General features: G+C 66.7%; 1 protein-coding gene across 1 annotated transcript; it reads right to left on the bottom strand.

Annotated features, from left to right (window-relative positions):
• Positions 1–1506: 1506 nt before the first annotated feature.
• Positions 1507–5441, bottom strand: SKOR1 (SKI family transcriptional corepressor 1). Its single transcript, XM_087744429.1, has 8 exons — positions 3474–5441; positions 3307–3403; positions 2809–2916; positions 2616–2687; positions 2312–2386; positions 2150–2224; positions 1708–1773; positions 1507–1604 (listed from the first exon to the last, which is right to left on the bottom strand). The coding sequence occupies exons 1-8, from the start codon at positions 5439–5441 to the stop codon at positions 1507–1509; spliced, it is 2559 nt and encodes an 852-aa protein (XP_087600555.1).
• Positions 5442–14205: the final 8764 nt, after the last annotated feature.

Genomic DNA, 14205 nt, shown 5'->3' with positions numbered 1-14205 from the left:
ACTTCTGGAGACCCCCGGCCTGACCCCAGCTGGGAGCAGGGCTGCCCGTGGGCGAGGGGGGGTGCTGGGCAGACCCGGGCCCCGCTGTGCTGGCAGGATGCGGCCGTGCAAGAGGAGCCGGCCTTTTGCAAAGCAACCGGGATCGGGCCCGGCCGCCGGGCGGGGCGGGGGGGGGGGGCTGCACCGCCGGCTGCGCCCACGCGGTGGCGGCCCAGGCCGCGGAACCGCCGCTGCTCCGCTTAATGAGCGGCCCAGAAACTAATTACAACAGATCGGGGCTGCGGAGCTGCCGGGGGCGGCTCACACCGCAGCGACCCCGCGGGCAGCGCCGGGGCGGGCAACGCGCGGCCCCCGAGTGCCTCCCCCCCTCCCCGGTGCCGGCCCCCGGGATGCTCCCGGTCCCCCCAGCCTCGGTGCAAGGTGCCTCCCCCCCTCCCCGGTCCCGGGATGCTCCCGCTCCCCGCAGCCTCGGTGCAAGGTGCCTCCCCCCCTCCCCGGTCCCGGGATGCTCCCGCTCCCCCCAGCCTCGGTGCAAGGAGCATCCCCCCCCCGGTGCCGGCCCCCGCAGCCCCGGTGTTGCTGCGGGACCCTGGTGCAAGATGCAGCCCCCCCGCAGCCCGGAGCGCCCCAAGGACCCCGGTGCAAGGTGCATCCCCCCCCACCCCTGCCCCCGCCGAGATGTCGTGCTAGGTTAATCCTGGGCCGCAAACAGGTATTTAGGGCTAATAGGTGTGCGAGCACCTCCACACCCGCTCTCAGAGCTCATTAATGTAATACTTTCATGTGTGAAACGAGCATATAAATGGGCATTAATGAGCTCCCGGCTGCGGCGAGGAGGAGGAGGGGGAGAGGGGAACTTCGCAGGGGGGCGGGCGCCCCCCCCCCCCCTCCCCCGGCTGCAGCCCCCGGCGTCGCCCCGGCCCGGGGGGGCATCGCAGAGCCCCGGGGGGGGGGGGGGGGGACACGAGCCCGGCCCCCCGGGACAGTCCCACGGACCAGGCGGCTTTCTTAAAGTCGGTTTTTATTAAAGAACCAAAATCACGTACAGAGGGGTCTCTCCCCAGAGCGGGCGAGGGTTGTTCTGCCTCCGGAGTCGCGGACCGCCCGTTAAAGTGCTGTTACATCCATAAATTTACAAGGGGGTGGTGAGGGAGGAGGGGGCCCGGGGGGGGGGGGGAAATAAATATACATCATAAAATAAATAAAAATCCAACAAATACTGTACCAAGAGAATCACAGTACATTTATATCCATTGCACATAGCCACTTTTGTTTCCAGTCTGGACAAGGGATGAAGAAGCGGACACACAGGGAGGGGGGGGAGGCGGAGCGGGGGGCCCCGGGGGGCGCAGGGGGGGCCCCCGGCCGGCCCGGGGCCGCTCCCCGCCCTATTGCCAGTCCGAGGAAAGCCGGGCTCCGGGTCCTCTATGTACAAGTGTTTCGTGGAAATGGCTTGTGTGGGCTCTGCCCGCATGGCTTCGGGGGAAGGGGGGGGGCCGGGGGGGCTCACTGGGGCAGCAGCGGCGGTTTGAAGGAGCAGTTCCCCGTGCAGTGCCGCGGGGTCAGCATTTTGCAGGAGAAGTGATGCAGCGCGTCGTGGGCTTCTGCAAAGCGACGGAGCCGTCAGCCCCGGCTCCCCGGGCCGGGTCGGGGGGTGCCGACCCCCCTTTAGACATCTGTACCCCCCCCTCCATCCTGCCCCGGTACCTTTTAACTTCTGCTGGATGGCGTAGCGCGCTTTCCTCTCCTGGTCCAGCTCGTTGCAGAGCGTATCTGGGATGGGGAGAGCATCACAGCGCGGCCGCCCCGTCGGGGGGGCGCTGGGCCGGGCCGGGGGGGGCGGGGGCCGGGGGGGCGCGGAGCGGGACGGGCGCAAGGGCGGGCACGGCTTCCCAGGGAATTTTAAGCTTCGGTTTTTAATTTAGCCCGGGTGGAAATCGCTGCGAGGGGGAAGGTTGATTCGCTGCCGTGTAATGATGCCTCGCAGGCGTTTGCGGGGGCGGCTCGAAATCCCCAGGCGAAGCGGGGCGCACCAGAGGATGTCGATTAAAAAAAATAATAAATAAAAAAAAGAAAAAAAAAAAGAGAGAGACAAAAAGGAGATAACAAAATAAACGTAATAATTGCGGGATGGGCGGCCGGGCCCTACCTCGGACGATCTGCAGCTGCTGCACCATCTCCTCCCGGTACGCCAGCTCCCGCTTCATCTGGTCCTGGAAGTTATCTGGGGGGGGGGGTGGGGGGGGGTGTCAGCACCGCACCGCGGAGCGGGGCCCGCTCCCCGGCCGGGGCAGGGGGGGATGGCCGGTACCTTTCAGGCTCTGGAAGTCCCTCTCCAGCTTTTTCCTCAGTTCCATTTGCTCCAGGACCAGTTTTTGCAACTCGTCTGTTTAAAAATACATGGCGGGGTTGAGGGGAGCCCGCACTTTTCCATCTGGAGGCGGCTCAGCGCGGCGCTAATCGCATTACGTTACATTAATCACAGGAGTTAATCACTCCTGCAGAAAACACAAATACCTCGAGCGGCGGGGAGAGGCCGGGGGGTCCCGCCGGCCCCCCCCGAACCCCGGCCCCCGCAGCCCCCGGCCCCGCCGCGGGACGCGGCCCCGCCTCACCTCGGGCCAAATTTTCGATGTCCTTTTCCACCAGCTGCGAGCCGGCGACATCCATGCCGAGGCCGTCCTCTCCTGGGGGGGCAGAGGGCCGTCAGCCCCGCCGCGGGGGGCTCCGCGAACCGCGCATCTTCCCGCGGAGGGGCCGCGCATCTTCCCGCGGAGGGGCCGCGGCGGAGCGCGGACCGGCGCTTACCTCTGTCGGTATTTACAGGGCTGGGATGCGAGACATTCCTTTGGTCCTGATAGGATTTTCTGGTCTCTAAATCCTCTGCCGCGGAGTGATTGTCTTCTTTATCTTGCTCTTAAAGTTAATAAACCGATTTTCAACCATAAGCAATGAAAGTATGGTCCTGATATATCCTTAATTACATAATTACGGACAAAGCCCTCGTTAAAACCTTCTTAGCGGACATCCTAATCGCTTTGCTGTTGGAAAGTAGCTTGCCGGCCGGAGCTCTGCCCCGCCGTGCCGTGTGCGGCCCCGCCGGCCCGGCCCCGTCCCACGGCGGCACCCCCCGCGCTCGGAAACCGTTTGCAACTCGCCTTTTTTTTCCCCTCCCGAAATCCCCCCAAACGAAAGCGGCGGCCCGCTTGGCCCCCCGGGCCCGAGCCGCCGGCGGGGGCTGCCCCCGGGGCCGCGCCCTCGGCGCGCAGCGGCGCCCCGGCCCCCGGTCCCCCCGGCCCGCTTTACCCTTCGCCTCCGGGGTGCAGAGGTACGCGGCCGGGGCTCCCAGGGAGGCGGCGGTCTTCAGCGGCTGCAGGTGCTCCCCCCTGTCCGGCGCGTACACCTACAAAAGAGGGAGTCAGGGCGGCGGCGGGGGCCCCCCAAGGGCAGAGCCCCCCCCCCCGGCCCCGCACCTCGTAGGCGCCCCTGCTGCTGCTCCGCTCGGGGCTGCCGTCGGGGGGCTGCCCGCCCTCCTCCGCCGCCGGCTCGCCCGCCTTCTCCTCGGGCCCGTCGGCCCCGGCGGGCGGCGGCGGCTCCTCGGTACCGGCCAGCAGCCGGGGCGGCGGCGGCTCCCGGCCCTCGGCGGGGGCGGCGGCGGCGCCGTCCTCCTCCTCGTCCTCCGGGAAGCGGTTGGACTCCACGTCCACCTCGGGCTCCTCGGCCGTGTCCCCCCCGGGGGAGAGCGAGCGGTAGCTGGAGCTGCCCTCGCTGAGGAAGTCCGGGGAGAGGTAGCCGGGGCCGCGGGGGGCCGCCCCGCCGTACGCCTCCCGGGTGCCGTAGAGCTTGGCGATGCTCTCGGCGTCCTTCACCACCGGGCGGAAGGCGGAGAGGTAGCTGCCCTTCCTGGGCAGGGGCAGCGGGGGGAGCAGCGCCTCGTCCCCGGAGCGCTCCTCCTCGCCCGCCGCCCGCGACAAGGCGCTGGGACAGCGCTCCCCCTCCGCCCCGGCGCCCTCCTGGGGGGTAGCGCTGCTCCTGCCGCTGCCCGACGGCTCCGAGCCCTCCAGCTCGCCGTGCCGGCCCGACAGAGCCGGCGGTTCGGCCGCCGCCGCCGCCGCCGCCGCCGCCGCCGCCACCACCACGGCCGTGGCCGCCGCCTTGGCCTGGCTCTGCGCCGGGTAGGGCGGCACGGGCAGGCTGCCGGCGGCCGGCCAGAAGACGGGGAAGGAGGGGTAGACGCCGGTGTCCTTGGCGGCGCCGGGCTGGTGGGGCGGCTGGGCCGGCTGGTGCGGGTGGGGGTGCGGGGGTCCCCAGAACATGCCGGGGGGCAGGGCGCCCCCCTTGCCCGCCTCGCCGCCCCCCGCGCCGCCCAGCGCGTCCTCCTGCTTCTTGGGGCAGAGTCCGAAAGCGGCGGCGGGGAAGCCGTAGGGGTGGGGGAAGAGCGGCGGCGGCAGCTTCTGCAGCATCCCGAAGCCCTTGCTGGGCACCGGGATCACCGGGTAGCTGCGCACCGCGCCCGCCCCGCCGTGCGCCCCCGCCGCCCCGCCGTGCCCCGCCGGCAGCCCCAGCGCCCCGCGCTCGCCCGCCGGCTCCTGCCCGCTGCAGCGCAGGCTCTTGTGCGCCGGGGCCAGCTCGGGGCCGGCGGGCGGCGGCGGGTGCAGGGCGGCCTTGGCGGCCGGGGAGCCGGCGGCGGGCCCGCCGGCGGCCGCCCCTTGCAGGGAGAAGGTCCGCTTGCGGGTGCCGCCGTTGAACATGGCCTTGACATCCTCCCAGGCGTGGGACAGCTCCTCGGTGGCCGTCTTGTCGCTGAGCTTGAGGTGGCGGCGCCAGGAGTTGAAGTTGGCGGCGTCGGGCTGGGTGTACTTGGAGTCCGGAGTGCGGTGGGAGTGGAAGATGAACTTGTTGGGGGAGAAGTACATGCTGCAGTAGCTGCACTTGATGCACTTGGCGCGGGAGCTGTTGTAGCGGGCGGGGATGAAGCTGCCCCGGGAGCCCCAGGCGCACTCGTGCACCACGTCGAAGGCGAAGTTCTCGGGCAGCTTGGGCGGCTTGTGCTCGCCCAGGAAGGACTTGCAGAGCCGCTCCGCCTCCCGCTTGGTGATCATGCCGCAGCGGCGGGAGGAGATGGGCATGGCCCCGGCCCGCCGCAGGATCTCCAGCTGCACCGGCGTGCACTGCACGCAGGTGATGCCCAGGGCCACCCGCCGGTTGTGGATCTCATTGTAGCTGTAGTTCTTGAGCAGCGTGTTGGAGATCTGCGCCAGGCACAGCCGCTCCTGCCCGTCGATGACCAGGGACACGATGGGCACGCCGTACAGAGAGGTCTCACCCACTTGGTTGGGCTTGAGGGTATTGGAGCCCTGGTACGGCTGCAGCTCTTGCTTTGAATTTGGGGAGGAGCTTGCATCTCTCCCATTTCCCATCTGACTGGCGATCGCCTCCATTCCCCCCCAAAACGCCCCTGCAAAACAAAATCGGGGAAAGCCGCGGGTTAGAAGCGCTGCCGGGGCCCCGCCGCCGCCCGGCCCGCCGCTCCCGGGGCCCCGCTCCGCCGCCCGCCCGGGCCCCGCTCGCCGCCGCCGGCCCCGGCCCGGAGCCCCCCGGGCGCTGCCGCAGGTCGCCCCCCGGCCGCGGGCAGGGCAGGGCAGGGCAGGGCAGGGCAGGGCAGGCCGGGCCGGGAGGTCTGGCGGAGCCGTAGCGCATCCCCCGCTCCGCGGCCGCCGGCACGGAGCCCCGCCGCATCCCCCGCCGGCCGCGGCAGCCCGGGGCAAGGGCGTCCCGGGGGGGTGGGGGGGGCACAGGGACCCCCCTCCCCGCCCCGGGGCCCCCGGGGGGTGCCGCGTCCCTTCCCTTTGTGCCGGCTCGCCGAGCCGTGCCGGGCCGCCCGTTGCGGCGAGCCCCGGGCGGGCTCCAACGAAAGGCGCCGGAGGATGCGACCGGCGGGTCCCGCGGCGGCGGGGCCGGGGGGGGCCGAGCCCCGGGCCGGGCCGGGCGGGCCGAAACTTGCCGCTCGGTGCCCGCCGGCGGGCGGAGCGGGGCGGCGGGCGCGGCTGGCCGGGAGCCCCTTTGTCGCGTCTCCGGCAGGCGATTAGGAGCGGGCGGATTAGGGGACCGCGGCGGGCAGGACCCGCAGCACGTAGCGGCAGAAGGGCAGCAGCGAGCCAGGCAAATTGGCTTAGCGGGGAGGGCTCAGGGCGGTAAGCCGCTTCCGTGGTAATTACACGAAATAACGGGGAGAGCCTCCCGAAAACGCGCCCCCACCCCTTCCCCCCCGGCCCAGCCATCCCCTCCGCCCGCCGCCCGCTCCCACTTACCGCGGCCGCGGAGCCCGGCTGGACGTGCAGGCTCTCCTCGGGGCTAGGGGCCGCAGCCCGGCGCCGGGGCCGCCATCAGCCGGGGCGGGGGTGCGTGGGGGGGGGGGGTCCCCCGTTCCCCCCGAGCCCCTTTTCCCGCGGGCAGCCGCCGGGGCGCGGGGCGGGCGGGCAGCGGACGCGCCCTTCACCGACGCCTCGGGGCCGCCGCCCGCCCCGCCGCCGCGTCCGCCCGGGCGAGATGCAACAAGAGCGAGTGACCAACCGCGCCACCGAGGGAGGATCCGGATCCGTACTTGGAGACGCTGCACATTGATCCGGTGACAGCTAAAATAACGGGAAGACACACCCACTTAGCACCAGCATATTTACATTAACTGCCTCCGGGACCCCGCGGCCGTCAATCACCGATGCGCTCCAGTCAATCACGGCGCGGCTTTAAGGCACGGCGGAACGGGGAGGGAAAAGGGGGGGGCGTGGGGGGCCGCCAGCGAGCGGGGACCCGCCCGGGCTGCCCGAGGTAAGAGCGGGGATCAGCCCCGGGGCCGCAGCTGCGCGGGGTTCCGCGCCTCTCCGCGCACCCCCCCCCCCCCCCCCCCCGCGGTGTGGGCATCCCCCGGGGGGAGCGATGCTCGTTGAAAGTTTGCGTGGGGAGAGGAAGGTAACGAAAAGAAGAACCCGGGGGGGGAGGGAGGAGGGACCCCATCGAAATCGGGATGCGCCGTTACCGCGCATCTCCCGCTCCCTACCGGGATGAGCGCTCCGCCGCGGTGCGCGGCTGCGGAGCGGCACCGGGGGTGAGGGGGGGGACATCGGGGCGGCAACGAAATCGCCGGGAGGCGAGGGTTGGAGGGGGCACGCCCGTGGTTTTTCGTTCCCCACGGGGACCCACTTCACGGCGGCAGGACCGGCGGCCACCGGAGCGGGGGTGGGACCCCCCCGCTCCGGTGGCCGCCTGTCCTGCCGCCGTGGCGAGTGCCCACCGCCGCCTCCCTTGCCCTGGTTGCGTTCCCGCATGCAGCGCTCGTCACGGCCACGTTAATTAAACTGTAATTAATCATCGCGTCCGGCCGCGATCGGCGCAATTACACTGATCAAACAGAAGTTAATAACGGCGCGGATCGCCCCCAGCTATCACTTTTGTGTGCGTCCCCCCCTTCCCTCGCCATCACCACCGGCGGCCGGGAAGATGCGGCGGAACCGGCGCGGAGCGAAACGCAGGTGCGGAGCCCCCCCCCCCCCATCGCCTCCGCGCTCCCCGGGACCCCACGCTTAAACCGGCCCCGCTCCCACGCGGGACAGCGGCCGCTGCTCCCCCCCGCGCCCCGGGACGTCCCGTCGGGGGGGGGGGAACACACGGGGACAGGGTGCTGCCGGCCGGGCCTTGCGGCGCGGCCTTCCCGCAACGATCGCAACCCGAGCCGGTAATTATTCCTCGCTTCTTAATTATTTATCCCCCCCTACCCCCACCCTGCAGCTAGGCGGTGAGACGCGCCCCTCTGCCCCTCTCTCCGCCGGTTTTCGGCTGATCCCACGGCGTGAAATACCCGCAGTGGCTGCGGAACCGGCTGCGAGGCCACGCCGGGCTGCGAAGCACCGGGAGCGGGCGGCGGCGAGGACCGAGCCGGTTCCCCCCCGCCCCGTCCCCGTTCCCGGGGCCGCTCCTGCGGCGGCACGTCGGGGCCGGGGCCGGGGCCGGGGGGGAGCTCCGCGATGCTGCGGCTCGGCCCCGGCCCCCCCCACCCCCCTCCGCCCTTCCCCGGGCCGTTCGGCTGCCCCGTTCGGCTGCCCCGCTCCCCGCCGAGCTCCCCCGGAGCCCGCAGCGGCGGAGCCGGCCCGCGGCTCGCCCCGACGGCGGAGCGGTCGCCCGGAGCCCCGAGGCGGGGACCCGCCCCGGCCCCGCCGCCCCGGCCCCGCCGCCCCGGCCGCTCTCCCCGCCGGCGCCCCGCTCCTCGCAGCCGCCGGATCTTTTAACAGTTGAATTGACTGCAGTTTTTGTCAGTTAATTAGGTTTAATTTACATAATTAGTACAGTATAAAGAGTATTGGGGATAATCAGGAGGTACGTCTCGCTTACTGTGTAAACACGGATTCGGAATTAAAAATCAGATGTAATTAAGGCGTGTGCGCGCGGCTTTTAATTGTAATGAATTTCTAATTAACGCTCAACGATCGCCGCACGCGAGAGCCGGGACGTTTGCGGCCCCCCCCGCCCCCCACCCCCCCCGGGCTGCGCGGCCGCGGAGGGGCGCGGAGGGGCCGCGGCTGGCGGGGAGGTGGCGGGAGGGCGGTGCGCCCCGGCGGGACCCCCCCAGCCCCGGGCCGGTGCCGCTGGCAGGCGAGGCCGGCGGATAATTTAGGTTAAAACTTAGGGAGCCGTGTCACGGGGGTATAAATAAATAATCACGCGGGGACGGCGGCGAAAGGCCCCGCTCTCCTGGAGGGCTGTGCCGAGATTGCCACATAAATCACGGCGGTCTAATTCAGTGGAAGTTTAATAAACGCCTCCTATTGGAAATGAATGTTCCCCATTTAACAGTTGTATCAGCACCATATAAAACCATGACCCCAATAAATTTAATTTTAGAGGCCGATCAATCCGGGCTTCTCTCTATCGATCCGCAGCGGCTCTGCGCCTTTACAGCCTCCTCCGCGGCCCTTCCCGGGGAGGCGGGGGGCAGGAGCGTTTCGATTAGACTCTTTATTAGGAAAAGATTGCTCCGAGAGGCCTGAAAATTAAACGGTGACATTTTAATTACTGGACATTGACAAAGGGAGCGGGCGCCGGCTCTCTGCAGGCCGGGCACACTCCGCCTGACCCGCCGTGCCGAGCACCCGCGGAGGGCGGGCAGGGACACGGCGGGGGGGAGAAGGATGGGGCCCCCCGGGGCTCCTGCCGTGCGACCCCCGGGGAGAAGCGGGGCCCCCCCAGTGCACCCCGGAGCCCCTTCCCAGCTGGCCCCCGCACCCGGTACGACCCTACCGTGCACCCCGGCTCTCCCACCCTGTCCCCCCCTTCTGTGCGCTCCACCAGTCCCACTGTGCGACCCCAGTGCACCCCCAGTCCCCCCAGCACGCACCCTGGCCCTCCCCAGTGTGCACCCCTTGATGTGCCCCAGGTTCCCCACCTGCTGTCACCCTCTCCCCTGTCCCCCCCGTGGCACTGCTGCCCCTCACCTTCCTGGCCACCCAAGCCCTCCCCGCCAGCTCCACATCTGCCTCATTTCCCTCAGCCGGAGTGGCTGCGGGGCTGCAGAGGAACGCAACGTGCAGGGTCGATAGACACGACTTTATTGATTAGGTTAAACCAGCGCCTTCCCGGAGATGGAGCGGGATGAGCCGAGGGCAGCAATTAACTCTGCCTTGGCCCTGCCAGGCCGCGAGTGCCGGGGACAGCCGGGCACCGCGGCCCTCCGGCACCGAGCTGCACTCACCTGCTCGGTCTCTGCTGCGGAGAAGTTTTCCTCCTCCTACCTGTAAAAGCCCCAGACATCCATTTGCCATTAACCATCTCGCGGGCTGACCGGCTACTTATAAACCTTGAACTTTCACTGCAGGACTCGGCGGCGAGAGCAGCCGCAGCGGGGTACCGGCGAAGCAGCAGCCGCTCCAGTAGCCGGTAAGGCTCAATCTATAAATCCTGTCCTCAGTGCACACTTGTAGTTTATGGCCATCCCCTCTGCTGAAGGTAAAGCAGCCCCGGGTCAGCGTGGCTCCTCGGCAGCCGCACCGCAGCGCTCCCGCTGCAGCTTCCCGCAGGGAAAGGCACAGACCTCTCAGCTTTGCTTTTCTTAAAGCACAACCTGCTTTTTACCCTATGTGCCCAAAATACTTGAATATAGTTAGAAATTTTTTAGGTTTTCCCTATTAGGCTTTCCCAGACCAGGCCGGGCAGCCCAGCGGTGCAATACCGGTGAGCTGGGGGAGCAGGATGAGGCCAGCAAGTTCAGGGACAGTCCCCACATCCCTCCGGATTTGTGCCCCACGGTGCCTGTGAGCCCCCCAGCCTGAGGGGTCCCCCAGGGACGGCTGAGGACGGGTTATCCTAAAATACCTGCTATAGCCCAGGACCTCACTGCCATGCAATGGGCCCCGGCTCCCCCTCCGCGCCGCAGAGCCCCTCTGCTCCCCAGGGCCTGGCTCCCACCGCAGGGCCATCGTGCCCCCCGAGCTGAGGTGTTTGGGGCTGGGGCCGGTTCCTGCCCGGTTCCCCGCAGGGCAGAGGGCAGCCTCAGGCCAGGGACGGGGCTGCGTGGGGCAGGAGTCACCCACAAATAACCTCACGTGGCTGAAGAGGGTCTCCTGAGCACCCTCCGGAGAAGCTGAGAGGCCAGAGCTGGTTCTTCGGCAGCTCTCAAAGAGCTGGGGTCACCTGTGATGTGTTTAACTCGCGCCCAGGCCTGCGTGGGCCGGCTCCTGGCAGCTGAGTGGGGACGGGTCTCCTGGGGGTGTTGTCGGGTCTCTTAACGTGTTGATCTCTGCCAGTTGCACGTCTCAACGGGAGCGGGAGGAAGAGCCTCTGCACAAAGATGCTTTGTCCCCAGCAGGCTGCGCAGCCTCCAGTCCTTCGCAGGGAGCAGCGCGGGGCCCGCCTGCTTCAAACCCCTGCGGAGGCGAAGGATTTGCTGCTCCCATTCACTGCCCGAAGGGGCCGAGGGTGTTTCTGTCTGCCCCGGACCCCTGCGCTGCGGGGAGCAGCGGAGCAGCCACCGACGGCTCCTCTCTGCTGGGGACCCCCCCCGCCCCCCCAGAGCAGAGCACTGGCTTGGGGGATCTTGGCTCTTGCAGCCCCCCGACCTGCCTCCTCCCTCCTCTTCCTCACCCGCCAAGGCCGCAGGCTCCCAGGGGGTCCCAGGTGCAGCTCCCGTGGGGCTGGACGCCGGTGGCCCCCTGGGCTGTCCTGCCCGGAGGCAGCGCTGGGCAGAGGGAGCGCAGTCGGAGCCAGAAAGCCGAGAGCCGTGTCTGCCCCGGCAGCATCGCCCCCCTCCCCACCCGCAGCCCGAGTCCCTCTGTCACCAGGCAGCGCTTTCTGCCGTGGGCTCCCAGAGCCTTCGCTCTCCATCAGCAGATTTTGCTCCCTGCAGAACCAGGGAATTTTTTTCCAGCTAAGATCCAAATTCCCAGGTTTTCCTTCAGACCTTGCCCACATGCTCCCTGCATCACGGGGGCCCTGCAGCCCATCCCTTTTCCATTGATGCCTCCAGGTAAACTTTCCCTGCAGGACCACAAAGCTCCATACGCCACTCCCAGCTTCAATCCTCCGGTTTGCTCATGCTCTCGGATATCAAAGGGATCAAACGAAGCCCCTAAGAGCTGTTTCTAGTGATGGCTCAGTTATTAATGGTAGCGCATCGCTGGCCGCTGCCGTCCCGCTCGACAGACGTGACGCCCAGGGAGAGGGACGGGTCAGGGACCGCTCGCAGCCCCCGAAGCCGCAGCCCGCCGCAATTCCCCGTTTCTGGTTTCTTTGCCAGATGTATGCGTGCGTACAGACACACACACACACACACACGCGCACACGCAGCTTTTCAGGCTGTTATTTGGAAAACAAAGACTGACACTTTGCCTTTGGAAAGCTGACAGCAGGATGTGTTTGGCCACAAGGATACAAGAAACAAAATATTTTCTAATTCCGTGCTGCGTTTAAGGGCAAACTACCCTGGGCTCATCTCACAGGATGAGCTTTGCCTGGCAAGGATCACAGGCAGGGAAAAGCGGAAAACATGGGAAGTTTTGGCACAGATGGGACATCCCCAGTTTCTTCCAGAGCCTGTGAGCTCCCGCACACACGCTCCCATAGGAGCCTGGGTCTATCGGTACCACCGTGACTGAGGTGACAGGGAGGAGACGGGGCGGTGGGACTGGTGTGGGGCTGCTGGTGGAGTCCCTAAACGAGCTGGTGGGATGAGGAGTGGGACTGGGGGAGATGGGGGGTCACTCAGCGCACCTATAGCATCCACTGCTGAATTAATGCCTTTGTTAGGCACCCCCCCTGCCAGCTTCTGAGCAGGTCTCAGCTGGAGGGTATAATATCGCTGCATTTTCTGTAAGCTTTTTAGCCAAGAAATGCCCTGATTCAGACTCCAAAAAGTTGCAGCAGGAAGGAGGGGAGAGGGACGATGTCCCCAGGCAGCCCCGGCTCCAGCAGCAGCTCCTGCACTGCTGAGCCCCATCGCAGCACCCAGCGCTTCGAGCCCTGCCTGGCAGCCGGGCACATCCCCCTGCCTGTTCGCTTCCCACCCCCGGAGCGGGTTTTGGGGCCGGGATGAGGTTACACGCAAGGCTGGCGGCAGAGCCCGGGGCTGGGCTCGCAGCGGTGCGTTTCCCGTGGCTTGGCGATCTCAAAGTCACCGCTGCGTGCACGCAGCCCCCGTGCCGAGGCCGGATTGCCGTAGCCCAAATGCAGCACAGCAGAACCCCGCTTCGTCGTGCTGCTCGCCGGGCTGCACCCCAGGGGACCCCTTCAGCTGGGTTTGGGGGGAACCCTGCAACGCATCGGGGTGCCCCACATCAGGCTCACCCCGGCTCCTGCTGCTCCGCACGGCACGGATACGGGGTCGGCACCCACTTGCTGCAGGGAGAGGAGCCCGGGCTGGGTGCAGACCTGCTGGGGAGCTGCTTGACGTGGGTGGGGGCACCCAGCGGAACGAAATCTGCCCAGATCCTGGCCCGATTTTATTGCCTCCCCCCCTTTCCCTTACTTTTGCTCCTTGGTGCTGACAGGTGGTGGCAAGAATCAGGCTGAATCGCTTGCATTGGGCTCTGCGGGCACCACGGGTTTGCACACATGTGTGCAAGGCAGGGCCAGGACACAGGCTGGAAGGGGAGAGCGAGGTGTTGTGCTGGGGGGGGGACCCCAGTAGCCCCCATACAGCAACGCAGACTGGGCTGTGGGGTCCAGACCTGCCACGGGGACCCACACCTCCCGTTGGGACCCACACCTCCTGTGGGGATCCACCACCCAGAGCCACCACCATCGCCAAGGCAGGAGGCAGCAGTTCGGGGAGGCCCAACCTCGCTGCCGCTCGACACTCGGGATGGCGGCGAGGCTGGCCGTGCTGAAGGGGAGCTGGGTATTCCCAAACCCGCCTGCTCCGCTCTCCCATCCAGCCCTAATCCCTCCCAAACCGGCGTTAACCCAGAGCTGGGAATGGAGCGGGGCAGGAGCGGTGCCACCGAGCAGACCCCCGGCCGCACCGAACTCAAGGACTTGGGGAAGGAAAGACGACAGCGGCCCCAAACCTCCCCCGTGATTGCGGGATTGATTAAGTACACTGATGAAGACAGCAAGGTTAATACGCATTCCAGTGAATTATAACACTGTCAGCCCCTTGGCCGGGAGATTTTTCACGTTTCCATCAGCTGGCATCTCGCACAGATTTTCAGGGGGACGTCTTCCCCTCCCGACCTCCCTGCCAGGGAAAGCGAGAGGAAAAGCCTTGGTTTTACTGACTTTTTAACTAAATCCGAGGCAGAGACTTTTTATCCAGAGAAAGCTAATGTAAACTGTTAGAGATAAATAAATGGAAGAGCTGCCTATAGTCTGGTTGGCTCACAGGGAAGAAATTTGTCTCACTTTAGAAAAAGGACCTGAAGGTATGGGGGCTGTTGACTCATTCATCGTACTGTTATCTGCCAGGGAGGTTGTGACATCAGAGCAATTAAGACAAACTTTAGTCTATAAGTTCACGCCTGCAACCTCTATACTTCAAAAGAAGACAAACGATCCCTCCAAGGAAGGAAACAAAGTCTTTTCCAGGCTGCTTCCAAAGTAACATTTTGGATTTGTAGTGGTTCAGGAGGAATTTTTCACCAAATTGTTTTTTTTTCAAGCTGCTGGTATATAATAAACTACCTGAGCTTTTTTTTTTTTTTTTTAGCAAAAGTTTATTTCCAA

This window comes from Nipponia nippon, unplaced genomic scaffold (assembly GCF_047370975.1).
Source record: "Nipponia nippon isolate SJK-2023a ecotype South Korea unplaced genomic scaffold, ASM4737097v1 scaffold_9, whole genome shotgun sequence".
In the NCBI taxonomy this organism is placed as follows: domain Eukaryota; kingdom Metazoa; phylum Chordata; class Aves; order Pelecaniformes; family Threskiornithidae; genus Nipponia; species Nipponia nippon.
Note: the sequence above shows the minus strand (reverse complement) of the source record. Positions and strands in the feature narration are given on the sequence as shown.